This window comes from Nylanderia fulva, unplaced genomic scaffold (genome assembly GCF_048542155.1).
Source record: "Nylanderia fulva isolate GAGA-0341 unplaced genomic scaffold, ASM4854215v1 Scaffold238, whole genome shotgun sequence".
Taxonomy (NCBI): Eukaryota; Metazoa; Arthropoda; class Insecta; order Hymenoptera; family Formicidae; genus Nylanderia; species Nylanderia fulva.
Window position 1 is genome coordinate 137358 of NW_028190302.1, and position 19617 is coordinate 156974.

The window sequence follows — 19617 nt, forward strand, 5'->3', positions numbered from 1 at the left end:
AAAACTGAGAGAAATACGGCAGTCAAAATAATTAGAAAGAAAAAGAAAGAATATTATGAGAACATGATAGATGATAATAAAAATGATCCTGTATTAATGTGGAAAACTCTAAAGGAAGTCATAAGAGGAGAGACTAGGGATTCGAAAGAAATTAATAACATAGACTTTGAAATATTAAAGAATGTAGAAGAATGTACGTTAGTGAATAATTTTAATATATTTTATATACAGAGCATTAACGATATAATAGAATCTATAGAAAAAAGAGACAGTAAAAATACAAAAACCATTTATGTTGTAAATAGTAGAGATAAAATGGAATATTTTAAGTTGATAAATTTAAAGAAACTTGAACAAATTGTTATGGCTTTGCCAAAGAAAAAAGGAACAGATGAGGGAATATCTAGTGATATATTAAAAATGAGCTTTCACGTAATAAAAAATGAACTATTGAAGATAATAAATGATTCATTATTAAAAGGAGTGTGTCCGGAGGGATGGAAAACATCTACTATTGTACCAATTCCTAAGGTAGAGAAACCAAAGAAAGCAAGTGAATTTAGACCAATTAATATATTACCAATTTATGAGAAAGTCTTAGAATTAGTCGTAAAGGAACAAATAGATGAATACTTACATAATAATGATATTATATCAAAGCATTAATCAGGATTTAGAAAATACCATTCGTGCGAAACAGCGATACAAAGCGTCATTGATGATTGGAAGTTAACAATTAGTGAAGGAGAAATAGTAGGAGTAATATTCATAGACTTAAAACGGGCATTTGAAACGGTGGATAGGACAAGATTGTTAGAAAAATTAGAGCAATATGGAATGAAAGGAATAGTGCTAGAATGGTTTAGAACATATCTAAACAACAGAACGCAACAAGTCAAATTTAACAATCAGTTGGTCAGAACGTCTTAGCTAGAACGGAAAAACGGGAGTTGCCACAAGGTTCGGTACTAGGACCTCTACTATTTATAATATATTTATAAATGATATAATCGAAGTATTGTCCGGAGGGATGCAATTATAAAAATGTTTGCAGACGATACGCTTATTATGAAAGGGGGAAAAAAGGTTGGGGCAGAATAGAGAAAAAAAATGAATAGGGTTTTTTTTAATATAATTGAACGGGGGTTTTTTTTTAAAAAAAAGGGGGGGGCCCCCCCAAAAAAGGGTTTTTACCGGTAAACAGTGGAAAAGAAGTATAATAAATTTGTTAAAATTCCTTAAAAAGGGGGGGGTTGAAATTTTAAAAAGGGGGGAAAAAGGGGGGGGGGGGGTTTTTTTTGGGGAAAAAAGGGGAAAAAAAAAAAAAAGGGGGGGGGGGTTTTAAAAGGGGGGGGAAAAAAGGGGTTTTGGGTTTTTTTTTGGGCCCCAAAAAAAAGGGGGAAAAACCCAAAGGGGAAAACCCGGGGGGGAAAAAAAAAAAAAAAAAAAAAAAATTTTAAAAAAAAAAATTTTTTTTTTTTGTTTTGGGAAAAGGGAAAAAAATAAAAAACCCCGGGAAACCTTTTTTTTTAAAAAAAAAAAAAAAAAAACCCCAAAAAATTTTTTGGGGGGGTTTTTTTTTTGGGGGGGGGAAAAAAAAAAAAGGGGGGGGGGGGGGGGGGGGGGTTTTTGGGGGGGAAAAAAGGGGGGGGGGGGGGGGGGGGGGGGGGGGGGGGGGGGGAAAAAAAAAATTTTTTTAAAAAAAAAAAAAAAAAAAAAAAACCTAAAAAATTTAAAAAATTTTTTTCCCCCCAAAAAAAAAAAAAATTTAAAAAAAAAATTAAAACCTTTAAAAAAAAAAAAAAAAGTTTTTAAAAAAAACCCCCCCCAAAACCCCAAAAAAAATAAAAAGAAAAAGGGGGAAAAAAGGGGGGAAAAAAATTTTTAAAAAAACCCCCCAAAATTTTTTAAAAAAAAAAACCCCAAACCCCTTTTTTTTTTTTTTTAAATTTTTTTAAAAAAAGGTTTTTTAATTTAAAAGGCCCCCCTTTTTTAGGGTTTTTGGTTTTTTTTGGGGGAAAAGGGAAAAAAAAATTTTTTAAAAAACCGGGTTTACCCAAAAAAACCCAAAAAAAAGAAATTCCCCCCCCCCCGGGGGAAAGGGGAAAAAAAAATTTTTAAAAAAAAAGGGAAAAAAAAAAAAAAAAAACCCCCCCAAAAAAAAAAAGGGAAAAAAAAAAAAAAAAGGGAAAAAAAAAAAAAAAAAGGCCCAAAAAAAAGGGGGAAAAAGAAACCAAAAGGGGGGAAAAAAAAAAAAAAAAAAAAATTTTAAACCCCTTTTTAAAAATTTTTTAAAAAAAAAAGGGGGGGGGGGGAAAAAAAAAAAACCCCAAAAAAAAAAAAAAAAGGGGGGAAAAAAAGGGGGGGGGAAAGGGAAAAAAAGGGGGGGGTTTTTTAAAAAAAAAAACCCCCTTTTGGTTAAAAAGGGAAGGGGGGGGGGGGAAAAAAGGGGGGAAAAAAAAAAGGGGGGGCCCCGGCCCAAAAAAAAAAAAAAAGGGGGGGGAAAAAAAAAAATTTCCCCCCCCGGGGAAAAATTGGTTTTCAAAAAGGGGTTTTGGGGGGGCCCCCTTTTTTTTTGGGGGGAAAAAAGGGGGGTTTTTTTTTAAAAAAGGGGGGGGGGAAAAAAAAAAAAAAATTAAACCGGAAAAAAAAAAATTTTTTAAAAAAACCAAAAATTTTAAAATTTTTAAAAAAAAAAAAAAATTAAAAAAATTTTGGGGGGGGGGTTGGGGGGAAAAAAAAGGGGGAAAAAAACCCCAAAAAAAAGGGGGGGGGGGAAACCCCCCCGGGGGGGGAAAACCCCCTTTTTTAAAAAAGGGGGGAAAAAAGGGTTTTTTTTTTTTTTAAAAAACCCCCCCGGGGGGCCCGGCCCTTTAATTAAAAAAAAAAAATTTCCAAAAAGGGAAAAAAAAATTTTAAAAATTTTTTTTAAAATTTTCCCCAAAAAAAAAAAAAGGGGGGTTTTTAAAAAAGGGGGGGGCCCCCGGGGGAAAGGGGGGGGAAAAAAAGGGGAAAAAATTGGGGAAAAAGGGGGGGGGAAAAATTTTTTTTTGAAAAATTTTTTAAAAGGGGGGGTTTTTTTTTGGGTTTTTTTTTGGGGGGGTTTTTAAAAAAAAAAAAAAGGGGAAAAAAAAAGGGGGAAAAAAAAAGGGAAAAAAACCCCAAAAAATTTTTTAAAAAAAAACAAAGGGGGGGAAAGGGGGTTTTTTTTTTGGGGGAAAAAAAAGGGGGGAAAAAAGGGGAAAATTTTTAAAAAAAAAAAAAAAAAAAAAAATTTAAAAAAAAAAAAAGGAAAAAAAAAAAAGGGAAAAAAAAAGGAAAGTTAAGGGGGTTTTTTTTTTTTAAAAAATTTCCCCCAAAAAAAAAAAAAAAAAATTTAAAAAGGGAGGGGGGTTTTAAAAAAAAAAAAAAATAAAAAAAAGGGAAAAAAAAAAAATTTTTTTTAAAAAAAAAAAAAAAAAAATTTTTTTAAAAAAGAAAAGAAAGGGGGGAAAAAGGGGGAAAAATAAAAAAATGGGTTTTTTTTAAAAAAGGAAAAATTTTTTTTAATTTTAAAAAAAAAAAAAAATTTTTTAAAAATTTTAAAATTTTTTGGGGGGGAAAAAAAAAAATTGGGAAAAAAAAAAAAGGGGGGGGGAAGGGGTTTGGGGGGGGGGAAAAAAAAAAAAGGAAAATTTTTTTATTTAAAAACGGAATTTAAAAATTAAAAAAATTTTTAAAACCCCGTCCGGAAAATTCCCCCCCCCAAAAAAAAAAGGGAAAAAGGGGGGGGGAAATTAAAACCCAAAAAAAGGGAAAAATTTTAAAAAAGGGAAAATTTAAAAAAAAAATTTTAAAAAAGGGAAAAAAAAAAAAAAAACCCTTTTTTTTAAAAAAATTTTTTTGGGGGGGGGGAAAAAAAAAAAGGGGGGGTTTTTTAAAAAAAAAAAAAAAAATTTTTAAAATTTTTTTTTTTTTAAAAAAGCGTTTAAAAAATAAAAAAAAAAAAAAAAAATTTTTGGGGGTTTTTGGGGCCAAAAAAAAAAAAATTTTTTAAATTGGAAAAAAAACCCCCCTTTTTTGGGGGGTTTTTAAAAAAAAAATTTTGGGGGAAAAAATTTTTTAAAAAAAAAAAAAAAAAAAAAAAAAGGGGGGGTTTTTAAAAAAAAAAGGGCAACCCTTTGGAAAAAAAAAAGGGGGCCCCAAAACAAAAGGAAACCTTTTAAAATTTTTTTTTGGGGTTAAAAAAAAGGTTTAAAAAAAAAACCGTCGCAACCACTTGTTATAATTAAGGTTTATTTTTTATTTTTTATATTTTTTTTATATATAAAAACTTTTGATCTCGGCTCGAATTATTGTGTTACAATAAAAATGAAATATCGACGGCAATCGGAGCCTGTGCGGATGTCATGTACAAAATTAATAAATTGAATTGAGATCTCAAATAAAGCTCATTTATTAAATTCTAAACGTTTATTTTTATATTTTTTATATTTTATATTTTTTTAATATTTTTTTTTATTTTACATATATTATTTTTTATTTTTTATATTTACACACACACACACACACAGTAAAGAGAATTTGGAGTCTATAAATACCGCGGGAGTGACGAACCGTGGGGTCCTTATCTCTACTGTGACACACACACACACACACACACACACACACACACACACACACACACTTACACATACACATGAGGTGTAAATCCGACCGGCAACCTCCACATGGTACACCTTGGACAATGCTAATGCCGGCGGTGTTGTACAAATAAAAAAATAATGAATAAAATATATATTTATTATAATAAAATTATTTATTAATTTAAAAATGTTTCCCTCCTTCAATATCCCTATACAAAAAAAAATAATTAAAAATTTTAAAAAAAATAAAAATCCAATAATAGGCTAGTAAGAGCCGCAACGCGGGTGGTAAAGGCGTAAGTAAAAACAATAAAAAGGTATAAAAAACTAAGACAAAATGTGCGCGACGGAAAGCAGGATAGGAAGGGCGGAAGCGAGACGATAGATAGGCAGTGCACTCGACACACACGTATCGTTCAATATAAAAAATATATTTAAACTATCAATAACAAAAAATACAATTATTGAAACCGCACAGAATTTACCAAAAGAATTAACTAATAAGAATAAACCAAAGGAAATAGCCGAGTCAATAATTAATAACTAAATGTTCCGCAAGCAACGGTAATTAGACACGAAAAAAGACAAGCAATCTTTTTCGTAAAGTAGAAGCACACTCTTGACGCGACAAGCAATCGGAAAAGAGCGCCGCGGTCACGAGAGAGGAGGTTTATATAGGCCTGTATTTCTAGAATATTCGAGAACAATTTTCTTATTCTATCGTTTGGTTGAGAGCGAAAGAGCGTGGACTGTAATTATTTACTTCGGAGTTAGATCTCATATTTGTTATTAAAGGAACTATTTTTGTTTCCTCTCGCGCGACCGAGGTGTTTACATTTAATGTTAAAAGATTTAAGCGCTTATTTCTTGACGGCGCGGGGTATCCGTATACCCTCGCGGCCGAGCGCTATTTTTATTATAATGTAAGATTACGCATTTACAAAATAATCTAAAATTATCTGCATGATGCATGTTGCATGCTAATACTGCATGAAAGTTTCTAATGATTTCTTATCCGCAGGTTTTTAACGTTCGAATCTCGAACACAAAAAAAATTTTTAATTATACGTTTCGATCCTTCCTTGAAATCATCTTCAGTAACTGTCAACACAAAAATAAACAAAATATGTAACATAAAAAGTTATTTTTAAAAAACATTACGCTATCAGAAATATCAGACTAAAAAAGAGATATAAATACAGAAATACGTACAAAAGAAAACTTAGCAATTATATAACTCATAAAGTCATAGCCAAATCAGACATAATGGCGTGCATCGCATGACAAGCCTCTCATCGATTCCAATTGAAAGACGGAAGTAATGCGTGGAAATGCTACCCATAGCAAAGCTATGAAAAAAACACGTCCAAAACTTAAAGAAATTGAGTAATATAGCCCAATTAAACCGATAAGAAACTGAGACTTACCAATTCAACACACGCCAGAAGTCGAAGAACAACGCACGACCGTCACATTCGAGAGTCTAAGTTAAACTAAATGTCAAGGAATAAGCAGACACACACGAAAATCCCAAAAACAAAAATAATACAGATTGAGCAAACATATCAATATGAGTAAAAAATTACACGGTCGGCATATTCTTCAAAATCGATAAATAAGTAGAATGCAGATTTTCGGTATCCTCCTGCTTATTAAGGCCATTTTTTTGTCTCTTAATGAATAACATCTCCGACACAAGTCTTTTATGAAAAAAAGGTTCCTCATCCAAGACTTCCACATTATCCCAATTAAATTTATGTCTCTGCAACCAATGCTCAGTAATAACAGAAGTCTGGTTAGTATTTCTGTTGATATGATTTTTATGCTCTTTAACACGAGTGGACAATAGTCTCTTTGTTTGTCCGATATAAGAAGCGTCACAATCAGAGCATGAAATTTTATAGACAACATTATTGTGTAAAGATTTTAGTAATTTCTCTTTATGAACTGTAATATATGTAAAAAAAGTTTAACATTTGTGACCCGTATTGTGTTTCTAAATCTTTCAGAGAAATTTCGGACATATGGAACATTAAAAAACGAGATTCGAATATCAGACGTCGAATCCGAAAAACTTTTATTATTTACATTAATAATATCTTCTTTTTTATTAAATAAATATTTTAATCTGTCATGAATAGTTTTAAAAATAAAATCTATTGGGTAGCCGTTATCAATTAAAATCTCTATTATTAACTCGAGATTATTCTTGTGGAATCTTGGATGAGAAAGACGAAAAACTCTGTCAGTCAGTAGGTATACTAGGGGGGTTCTAACCCAGGGGCAATGAGAGGGAGTGAGAGGCGGGGGGAATCGGGGGTGAGGGGGATGACGTCACGCGGGGAAGAGGGTTTTATCAGCAGATAAGCTTATCTTATCAGCTCAAGTTACCTGATAAGGGGCTCATATTACCTGATAAGGGGATCATGTTACCTGATATGTTTATAAACAAAAGATAAACATTCTAGCAATATCTATTACAAGATAAGATAAGCGGCATCTTTGTGAGATATCTATTACAGCGATATCTATTACAGCGATATCTATTACAAGATAAGATAAGGTAAAAAATTCTGGTTAATCAAATTCTACGAATTATTAAAAGCTGCCGCCAATTCTTTGGTGAGAGCCAACATTCAAATATCTATTACCCAAGATAAGGTAAAAATTCTGCGAATTATTAATGGCTGCCACTTAATCCAGGCTTGAGCGCCGACATTCAGATATTTATTACTAAGGGGGTTGCGTTTCTTCATCTAAATTTTCTCTGAAAATCCAAGATAAGATAAGGTAAAAATTCTGCGAATTATTAAGAACAAAAGGGCTGCCGCTAAATCAATGCTTGAGCGCCGACAATCAAGCGGGTTGATACGTGATCCATACGTATATTTCTAAGAAATATCAGCGGCGAAAGTATGGGGGCGAACGCGTTGCGACATGTCTTCGCAGGTTGTGACGTGTCGGGTATCTATGTATTTCTAAGAATTATCAGCGGGTAGATATCGCAAATATTTCTTGCGAATTAACAATCGTTGAGGGATAATCGGGATATATAATGAGGACCGATGCAGCTGCCGGGCCATAGTACTACTGGCGAACGCACGCTCTCTTCATTCGGGGTGCATGATGTTTGTCATGCTATCAAGTGCTTCTGATATTCTCAGTTTAAGTGCCGAACAGTTGCAATATATTCCGAAAATTGTTTTACTGCAAAAGTGCGGCTATTTCGTAGAACTTTGTGGGACAAGCTTTCAAAGCACATCAAGGCGGATCCGGAGGTGCAGACATATCGTCGCTGCCTTGAACATTACAATCGACCGTGGATGCAAACGCATATTGACGGTCCAGCACCGATGATCAGGGATTGCAGCGAATGTCAACGAAAATAGGCTGAGGTTACAAGTGTAATACGTGTGAAAAGTGACAGACAATTAAAATGGAGAACGCAGTAAAATCATTCAAGTATTATGAAAATATCGAGATATGATATAAGCATCTCCAGGAATGTGATCATGGTGAAAAAAAGATAACCCGTTTCGTTTTAAACGTGAAGCGAAGAACATTCCGGTGACTTCGGTTGTACAATTGTTAAGAAATCGCGAACTTGGTGTGCAAAAACCACATACAAGAGATGTTGCCGATTTCCTGGAAATTCACAAAGACATTTTAAGAATGACTGGTGGTTTATCTAAATGCACCAGATCGTCTAAACGACACAAGCGAGTCGCATGTTTTCAGCGTCGCTACAAAAATTGTGTTGATTATTTCACAGTAGAAAACCTCTATTTTGGTAGCATGGATATGCCTTCACCATCGACGTCATGTAAATCGCAATCATCTGAATATGATACAGATTCGGACCAAGAAATGGAGGAGTCAGATATAAGGGAACCGAGATTGTAAGTATTAATTTAAAAAAAAATTTATAAAAATTTTAATATTGTTTTCTCTATATTATGCAGGAGTCCCGTCCGGCTGTAATAATACTCCACCGCCGAAATCTCCGTCGCTGCAACCCTCCCCATCGGGCCCGTTGTTGAATCCAGGCATGGATCCACCGCTACGGCTCACCGCCATCACCGTCATTGTCATCGTCATCATCGTCAGATTACTTGTCGCAACCTATTTATTTGCTTGATTAAATAGGTGTACAACATATGCGAAGAGTATATCAACATTTCTGAGAGTAGATATGTATATATCTTCGCGGAAGGTGTAAGAGACATGTCTTCGCGGAAGGTGTAAACATGACGATAGTCAACTACTGAGCAGCCGCTATTTTTGTTTCAGCGAAGAGCATCTTTTGAAGATAATTGCAATTGCGCGTTGAAGAACAAAGGGTTGATTGAGATATATAATGAGGACCGATGCCGCTGCCGGGCCATAGTACGGTGACATTCACGATCATAGTAGTGAGCATAGTGAGTGAGTGAATTATACAAAATAAAGAATGGCGAGAGCAAGACATGATGGTGATCTCCGATGACGAGATGGAAGTCATCATGATCTCCGACAGCGACAGCGACGCCGAGATGTACGACCCCGAATATGACAGGGAGGTCAATATCATCTTAGATGATATTGAAGAGATGGAGGTTGATGTCATACCCATCGTTGAAGAAGACAATGGTGATGATGAAGAAGAATTGGAAGAACTGCAACCACTCCACGACGATGGGTACGACAGTGGAAACGCTGTTCGGGAGTCGTACCACTCACGTACGCTAGACGTACGGGCAATTGCATCCCTCAACGAACACACGAGGGTATGCATTACGATGGCATACGTCTCACCATGGGGGTCGGTGAGAATCTGTATTCCCTGTTTCATAAGAAACAGGGAAAGATTCGCGACCATCACAACCATCGAGGGGCACGTGACGATGCGGTACAGAGATGTACCGCATCTTCATTGCATTGATTGCCAGGAAAGAGTGTTCATACTCTTCCTGGCCAACTTGTGCCCAATATGTCAAGGCTGTAAGTATATATATATATATATGTCAAAATATATAAAATAGTATAATAATTTATTATATTTCTATGTGCAGGTGCAGAGGCACAGTCTGACAGCGATGGTTGACGCGACCCCCTCTCTCGCAATCGCCGCTGCGGCACGCTGGCTCTCTCTCGCCGCGATAAGGCTCTCTCCGCTCTCTCTCGCCGTCATTGTACAACCACCTATATTAATGTTTATTTTTTATTTTTTTATTTTTATCTTTATTTTTATATTTTGTATAATTTTTATATTTTATATTTTTTATATATTTTTTTTACATATATTATTTTTTATTTTTTATATTTGCACACACAGTAGAGAGGGTTTGGAGTCAGTAAATACCGCGGAAGTGACGAACCGTGGGGTCCTTATCTCTACTGTAACACATGTACAAGTACACACACGCACACACACACGCACATACACATACACATGAGATGTGTAAATCCGACCGGCAACCTCCACGTGGTACACTTTGGGTAACGCCAATGCCGGCGGTAATGTAAAAAAATTATGAATAAAATATATATATTTATTATACAAAAAAAATATTTATTAATTTAAAAAAAATGTTTCCCTCCTTCGCGCCTTTCTCCTTCGATATCCTTATAGAAAAAAATAAGCGGTAATGTATAAAAAAATAAGCGGTAATGTATAAAAAAAATAAGCGGTAATGTATAAAAAAAAAGCGGTAATGTATAAAAAAAATAATGAATAAAATATATATATTTATTAAACAAAAAATATTTATTAATTTAAAAAAAATGTTTCCCTCCTTCGCATCCCTCTCCTTCGCATCTTTCTCTCGTTCGCCGCTAAATCCAGGCTTGAGCCGCTGAATCTCTCTCGTTCGCCGCTTCTTCAAGCCGCCGACTCTCTCTCGTTCGCCGCAGGCCCAAGCCGCCGAATCTTTCTCGTTCACCGCTTCTTCGAGCCGCCGAATCTCTCTCACCGCTTCTTCGAGCCGCCGAATCTCTCTCGCCGCTACTTCGCCGTCTCTCTCACTCTCGAATGCGTGCATCTTCTCTCTCAAATGCGTGCGTCTTCTCTCTCGAATGCGTGCGTCTTCTCTCTCGAATGCATGCGTCTTCTCTCTCGAATGCGTGCGTCTTCTCTTTCGAATGCGTGCGTCTTCTCTCTTAATGAGACCGTCGCGTGCGCCTCGTAAGATAAAATTATCGATTTTCTCTCGCCGCGTCTTATCTCTAACCTCGTAAGATAAAAATATCGATTTTTTTCTCGCTGCCGTTGAATCCAGATTTGGATATGACAATGTCCTTGACACGATAATTATCTCTCGCAAAGTATGTAACAGGTGGCGAGCAAATAAAGTACACCATGATATATACATATAGGTATTTATTCGTCTTATATTTAATACATAATTATATTTAATACATAATTATATATAAAGTTTTATTACATATTAAAAACTAAAGCCACCAGCTCACAATAGACAAGTTGGTGCTTGTTGAAGGCGTCGCTAGCGCGTATCGCATTCGGCAATTCTCTAGCATCCGTTACAGTGGATGCAATATTAGAGAATTGTGTATACTTGATATCAACCGTTGCAATGAGCCTCGTCAATCGATCAAACATTATTTCGATGCATGAATCGAGCTCGAACATACGACGTAACGTCGATTCGACCATCATCATGCGCACGTCCGCTGATTCGAGACTTATGAGCTTGGTGTCGTTTATCTTGTGAAATCGCACTGTTAGCGGCCCAACACTTATGAAATTATACACATCATTGTTGAGGGAGTCATTGTTCAGATAATTTTGAATAGCGTGACGTTGCTCATAGAGTCTTTTCCACGTTTCGAGAGATAGTTCTTTCACTCCAGCTGTTTTATGATAAATAGCTGTTTTTCCCGATGATCTCCTATGGCGATCTCCACGTAACTCGGCGGATCCACTTTGATGCCGATTTTGAGGAATTTAAATTTCGTGGCCGTCAATGCGTATCGTCTTTCTAGTATACGAACCGCACGAGACTCCAGCGAAACGCTGTAAAAAATTAGATAAAAATTATAACTCGTAAAAAATATAAAATATAAAAAAGATAAAAAATACAAAAAAAGTTATACTTACTCGTCGCATTTCTTCTCGCACGTTTCATCACGTCTCGGCATGTAGTAATTCATGCTGCTGCTTCTTTGAACCGAGGGTATTAAAAAGTGAACCGTCAGTTAGAACAATCGACGAGAGACTGATCGTATAAAAAAGTACTAATAATCGAGTAACGATCATTTTAAAAATATTAGGAGAAGGGGTAAATCGAATTCTTAGAAATATATCTGGAGGGAAAGAACAAAGAGAAATATTTAAAAATAGTGGAACTAAATTAAATAGTAGGAGAAGGGGTAAAAAAATTCTTAAAAATATGATTGCGTAAGAAATTTTTAAAAGTAGTGGGGATAAAACAAATTCTTAGAAATATCTGGTGAGCGAGGGAGAGAAATAACAAAGAGAATAGTATGTAAACAATATGATTATTCAAAAAACGGATAATTGTCGCGATTGGCCGACCACCTATTAAATAATTTAAATACATTTTGTAACGTGCAATTTTTTACATGTTTATTACACCGTAGAGTATATGTGGGATCTAACTTATTTAATGCAGGTACAAATCGCTGCTCGCATCGTCCATTATTTCGGCCAGCCATTCTCGCTTTTCGAGTCCTTTTACATACACGAAAGAGGACTCTTCCTCCTCTTCTTGTTCATTTGTGCCAACGATAGCTGCCGTGATCAGGCGCTGAGCCATGCCGTATGGAACATTTCCATCCTTCCATTGCAAGCTGCGATAATGCTGAGTTAACCACGAGCCCTGGCGCCTTTCCGACTTTATAAGCACGCTCTATGGCACAGGGCATGCGAAGAAATAGTGCGACAGGATATATCCTCTTCTCAGGATTGCTGCTTCCTTCACAATAAATCGTTTATTTAGGATAAATCTTTACAGGTCAACAAACGTTGGTGCAGACATGAAATCTTCGATGTGAGTTAGTCGAGAGATATTACGATACTCTTCAGACATCTCACATCATCATGATTATGTATCCTCCTCCCCCTCTCTCACACGCGTAATTGTGTAAACATTTTTAGGTGATTTTGCGCACAACGTTGGTCAACGGGTTGTACTGGATCACGCGATCGTGCATGATGAGACAATATGCTGTGATATTATTAGGTATATTCTCCTTACACTCAAACTCTAATCTCACATCCATCGTTGCGCTCTTGACCGACTCGTTTTGTCGAGAACAATCGATAATCACAAACGGACCGTGACGTAGAAATAACAAGACGGTGAGGCTCGGCTCGAGATACTCGTATCCGTAATAATTTTTGCAGAAACGTGCATACGTGTCATACAGAATCGACCATCTATTTCTATCAAAATCCAAATTCATATCGTCGTACGGATAACATTCCGAGTTCAGATAGAGTTTCACGTTGGTTAATTTACAGTTGTCGAATCGACTCGTATCCTCGGACATGTTTTTCCGCTCTGTCTGCAAGGCAAAAATTACAAATCGCGGCTTCTCCAGTTGAGTCGCGGTTTTAATGGCCCACGAATGCTTGGTCGTACGCTGCAATAGCGAAAATTCGTATAGATCCCACAAGCGGAAACCCATGCTGAGGTAACGTTCTCTTTCCAAAGCGCGCAGCATCGACAGCTTCTTAATCTCGCTCAACAACACGTGTAGCATTCGCCATTGTATCTTGAATATGTTGATCGCAGGCTCTAGTGCAGAATCTCCATACAGACAATTATTGTCGTTGCGCGCTCGTATTAGGATCAACTCATGACGCGCATTAATAACCACGCGTTTGTAATCCTCGCAAAATCCCAGCAACATGTGCAGCGACACACAAAAATTAAAGTATCCATTCACAGTAGTCGGGCTATCCCAGCCTGCATTTCGCATAATCACGCTTCTATCGGATGACATTTTTACATAGTTCTTCAGCAGACTTGTTATTCCCACATTCCTGTTGCGATCAATCTCCACACTATCGAGCTCATAGCGAATTTCGTCAAACATGAATGCGACGCAATTATTTCCTAGCGCCATATTGGATCTCTTAACTGGATGATTTATCCGCAGTTCTCTCTCGATGTAGAAAAAAATCTCATACGGCAACGTATATAAATCCTGTTGTTGTATGGGTATTATTATCTCGTCGCTGTGTCCAAATGTTGTGTTGGCAAACGGGTTGTATGTGTGAGTCTCAATCTTGACGATGCAATCGTCAAAGACTGGCTCTTCCTCGATGTTGAAAATCTCAGTCATTGTTCAGATGGCGCGCACCGCAAATCCCAAAGATTGTAAAAACGCAACGTTTGACGAGGTGAGTCTCTTCTTCGTGGTTGATTTGATATTAGCGAATGATGTTGCTGCTGGTCTGATTGTGTCCTTCGTATCTTTATTCAATACGAGCATCCCGTCGCACAAGGGTGGCCTGCCGTCGTACGTGCAATCTAACTGTTATCTCTTCACCTCAAAAATCGAGCAATCGTCCCTCCTGGTCAACAACGCGTAACACTAAATCAGTAATGCTCCGTACGAAGACCGGCAGGTAAATGATCTGCGCCAGTGTTTCCGATATCTTATATTTTGGTGGTACCCTCAGTGAAAATTCGTGTATCTTGTGAACGAGTTTACCGTTGCTGTATGCACCCGTAATCACGTTACACTCTATGCGGATAACGTTCACGTTGATAATATTAATCGCCATGTCCGATTCGTACCATTTTCGCGGTTGCAGTATACGATTCGAGAATCCCAGCAGCGATCCAATGTTGTTGGGTCTGCTAAAGTTTATTCTGTAGGCACACTTGATCTCGCTTCTCATCGTATTGTAATTAGCGCAAAGTACAATTGGGTAATCTTCATCGTCGACATCTTTATCACTAATAGCATTATGTTTTCGGGAAAGTCGGCGTTTCAAAAACTCATATATCGCTTGCAGCTCGTACAATCCCTCGGGAATCGTAATTTCCGCGTCGTCTTTGCCGTAGTAAAATTTATTATTCGAGAAATTCACATTCGATATAGTGTGATAAGTTTCAAAATCCGTTAGACCGAGCTCGTAGTCCGCGTCGCTCAAATCTATAGACAGAAAGTAGATCGCCGCGAGGACACTACTCTTCCCAGTCAATGTTAGTGTTAGCGACATGTTGACAAAGCTGAGTTAAATAACGCAATGTCAGTCTTTAAATTCGCGGCGAGAATTCAACCTCTCGGAGAAATTGCAAGCATAATTGTCCACAGATACTCTGATCATACGTTTAATAAGAGGTGTAATGGTATTCCAATTTCGGCATCTTTAAATATCGCACCAATTCCTCGGGTGGTCAAAGATTGCCAAAACTATCGAAATAGATTGCGCGATCTCCCCTTTTTGCATACGCCACCCAATGGGGGCCAGGACCGTCTGTACTGTCCAGATTGACGATACCGCTCTCATTTTCTCGCGCGCCATTTATCGGTAAATTATTGCGCATAAATACACCTTTAAAATATGGAATGTGCATACGTTTTGCAAGTTGTAGCAATTGCACATTTGTAGTTACACCTTCCGGTATTTTTAACGTTTTTTTGACGTTTTTTTTTCTCGGTCCTCGTCTATATTTGTAAGGGGCGAGACACAGTCTGCGGCCTTCCATGGCGCGATTGTGGCGTAGTATCTCTTGCAACTGACGTTGCGCGGCTTTTTTGTCGTTCACCGCTTTCGCTACGCCGCTCCGCCGACCAGGGATCAAAGCGCGCCCAACATTGGTAAAATCGGTAAAAATCCGCCTCGTTTCGCTACCGAAAGTATCCTCTTCTTCGTTCTCGTCTTCAAGCCCATGCCAAGCTTCATCTTGGCTTTTATCGCTGCCCAGACAACTGCGGCCGCGGCTCTTTCACCGAGACTCGAGTCTTTTGCGACGATGCGAGTTTTCGCTTTCTCGGCGAGTACCTTATCCGCCACGTGTCTCTTGGTGAGTTCGCTGCTCCGAGAGTACGCTGTATCATGTTCACGGCACGCCGCGTCCAATAGGTTGACACATTGATCACCACTAGCCAATCGCTTTTCCAAACGAATTCCCGGGCCACAAAATTGATATCCGGGGATATGAAGCTCGACCGGAAGTGCGTTTATCGTACGATTTAATAGACCTGTGCCTTTTTTCGTTGACATTAGCTGCAATCTCTAGACATTACTGAGCAAAGCGCGAGTCCGCGCAGCTATAAATAGGCAGACGTTGGAGGTCAAATCGGGAGTGAGAAAATGAAATTCGTGCGACAACCTCTGACAATACGAATAATAAATTACGACGACAGAGTACGCTGCAGCGTGAACGAAGGTGTGCGCAAACACGGTACGATGCTACCGACAACTATACGCGCGATCGTTTGCGACCCCTCAAACTGCGGTAAAACCAACGTGTTGATAAGCCTGCTGGAAAGTCCGCACGACGTGCGATTCGAGACCGTGTACTTAAAATCGCTGCAACAACCGAAATATCGCTATTTGGAGGATTTATTGACGCCGATTGACGAAATCGGCTATTTTACATTCTCCAATAACAATTTGTTGTTGATGACATGGCATGTGACAAGCAAAATACGATAAGAGAGTACTTCTCAATGGGGCGCCACTCGAACATCGACTGCTTCTATCTCTGTCAGACATACGCGAGAATACCAAAACATCTTATACGCAACAACGCGAACCTGCTAATCCTGTTTAAACAGAGCGCCAATTTGAAGCACGTGTACAACGATCACGTGAATACCGACATGTCGTATGAGAATTTCAGTAAGTTATGTCGTACTTGTTGGCAGCAAAAGTATGGATTTCTACTGATAAACAAGGACAGCTCGCTTACAAACGGGCGATACAAAAAAGGATTTAACGAGTTCGCGATACCGCAGAGCCATTAGTCGTCGCCGACAATCCTCTCGCGGAGGAACGTCGAGAGGGGATGAAAACTCTAGAAAGTGCTGCCGACATGGCTGATAATATTCGCGAGCGTGAAAAGATTGCCAAGGAGATTGCGAAGACGGCCGAATCGATCCGCAAGAAACATCGCGCTCTGAAGACCGGAAAGATCGATGACGATATCGCTGTCAAGACTCACTTTAAACTCATTATCGAGCCGCTACAAAAGATTGTCGACAACGCGACGATTTTGGTGAAAAACGAGCCTAACACCGACGACGGCGGTGTAAAGATCGAGACACGGTATGAGAGGGAGACACCGAAAAAGGGAAAACATAAAACCATCAAGCGATATAAAGAGGAGAAGGAGGAGGAGGAGGAGACACCGAAAAAGAGAAAATATGTGCAAGATATTTCAAAGCCATTGGACGCTTTATTGCCGACAACCTCTATACCAAAAAGCGTACAACTTGTAATACCCAAAACACTTGTAAACGAAAATGTTTTTGAAACCACGCGTAACCCACCCGAAATATCCCTTCGACACTGGTTAAGATCGTCGAAAGGTCAACAAATGATGTAAAAGAATTGGGGGCTATTAAAACAAGAGTACATGGACGCTCTCTTCGGTGCTGATGAGAAGAAAAAAATTGATAATGTATACGGAGTCTATTTCGGCGAGAATAAAATGCGCATTGGAAATAAGCGATTCGCGATTGATAAAGATGACAATATAATTATAGGTGACACGCGGTACATTGGAACGCCCGGATTATACCAGTTGATCTTCAAGAAAAGACCTGATTACCAGGAAGACGATTTGCGAAAATACAAGCACATATTATTGGCGACAAACGCGCATAAACGCAATTTTGATGCGCAAGGCCGTGTGAAGAGTAGCAAAGGGGACAAGTACAAATATATAATAGCACTGTTGACGCGGGTGAAATCGGACGACCCAAAATCTGGCATTGGAATGCCTCGCGCTATGACGCTAACCGACAATAAGATTGATTACGTGCACTGGGACGACCCCAACGAGCTAGTGGATCGCTTACGATTGCTCGACGCTTCGCGCCAAGCCGGCAACAACGCGCACAACGAGATCCTGTCGATCATCGAGGAACTGCAGGAAGCGGGCATTATTATAAATTAAACGAGATCCCGACAATCTATTCAGTCCATTGCATGACACTTTACAAAGCATTGCAAAAAAAAAAGTCTATCAATAAATTTGGATTATTCGAGAGGAGAATTGATACAACCGGCGATCATTGGTACACATTGATGAGAAGATGTGTGCGTAAAAACGCTCTATGTTGCGTCGCTATAGATTATGACGCGAGATCGCGCAAGATTCGCCGTGTAGCGCTACCTGAGGCGGATACCGATGCCGTCAACAAATTGTACCTGGAAGAGTGCTTTAAAACATTGATGATCTAACAGAAAAAGTTAGATGAGAAGCTGACTGCGTTAGAGAAGGATGTACGAGCGTTGGAGACTGCGATAAAAGAACTTTTGCGTGCGGCAAACACTACCTCAGACACAGACATCTAATGAGCGGTTGGCTCGGAAACGTCTATCAAACAGTTGTAAAACGTCTAGAAGGGATTCTCGAGTGGTTGCAAACAGTTGTTGAACAGCTACAAAGGATTATCAGCGTAGTACTAATCTACAATGAGCAGCGATGGTAGTTATGTGACCGCTGAGAACTGCCCAAAAGTCTAACAGTGAACGGCGTATCAGCTGCTGCGAACGAGGCTACGAACGGGTCACAAGCGGCTGCGAACGAGGCTACGAACAAGTACTTAAAAGCTACGATCGCCTCAGGTACGGCTGCAAACGGGCCAGGGCGGGCTTCGAACGCGTCAGAAGCGACTGCGAAAAAAACTGCGATCGAGTCAGGAACAATTTTCGAAACTGTCAAGGACGTGAGTAAACGAAAGAACCCGAAAGAACTAACTCAAAAGAACCCGAAATAACGAGGCACGAACGTGAAAGAACCCGAAAGAACGATGCACGAACCCGAAATAACGAGGCACGAACCCGAAAGAACGAGAATGAATAGTGAAAATAACAACGAGCAACATAGTTTGAAGAAACGGCAGTTGGTAAACGAGTTGCACGCGTCAGCGAGAAAAAATTTTCCTCGAAGACATGTCACAGTGCGAGGATACGATGATCTGTGGCAAGCCGACATTGTCGAGATGCGTCCGTACTCCCGTTTCAACAGAGGTTACCACTACATACTCACCGTCATCGATGTGTTGAGCAAGTATGCGTGGGCTGTACCACTCAAGAGTAAAGGAGGAAGCGAGACAACTGACGCAATCGCCGAGATAATTCGAGATAGCAAGAGATGCTCAAAAAACATGCAAACTGATAACGGGAAGAAATTTTACAACGCCGATGTGCAACGACTTATGCGAAAACATGACATTAATCACTATTCTACATATTCGATATTGAAGGCGTCGGTCGTCGAGCGATTCAATCGCACGCAAAAGAACGACATGTGGAAGATGTTTACGCTGAATGGCACTTACAAGTGGTTCGACATGCTACCACGCCTCATATCAGATTACAAAGGACGCAAGCATCGAACGATTGGTATGCGACCCGCCGACGTTACCCCCGCGATCGATGAAAGACTCTTGGCTACCGTGTACAATCGTGTAAAAATCGCGGGCCCGGCAAAATTTAAAGTAGGTGATCAGGTACGCGTCAGCAAGTACAAACAACTTTTCGAGAAGGGATACACGCCAAATTGGACAACCGAAGTGTTTACGATTGTTAAAGTGCAGCATACTAATCCCGTAACATATCTACTCGAGGATTATCGCAAGACATCTATCGCTGGAGCGTTTTACGAGCACGAGCTGCATCGCGCAAATTGTCCAGATGTGTACCTCGTGGAGAAAATACTGCGCAGGAGGGGTGACGAGGTTTACGTAAAATGGCTGGGATTCGACAGTTCGCACAACTCATGGATACATAAAAACAATGTTATTTAAAGTATTTTATTCAATCATTGTATAACATACT

The 19617-nt window shown here is 38.7% G+C and overlaps 1 protein-coding gene across 1 annotated transcript; it reads right to left on the reverse strand.

Annotated features, from left to right (window-relative positions):
• Window positions 1-12737: 12737 nt before the first annotated feature.
• LOC146723069 (uncharacterized) lies at window positions 12738-13715 on the reverse strand. Its single transcript, XM_085483211.1, has one exon. It carries the CDS (start codon window positions 13713-13715, stop codon window positions 12738-12740), a length of 978 nt encoding a protein of 325 aa, XP_085339337.1.
• Between the last annotated feature and the right edge of the window lie 5902 nt (window positions 13716-19617).

What these genes read in the sequence shown, in the direction of transcription:
- LOC146723069 (XM_085483211.1), bottom strand. Translation starts at nt 13,715, where the DNA reads ATGGCGCTAGGAAATAATTGCGTCGCATTCATGTTTGACGAAATTCGC.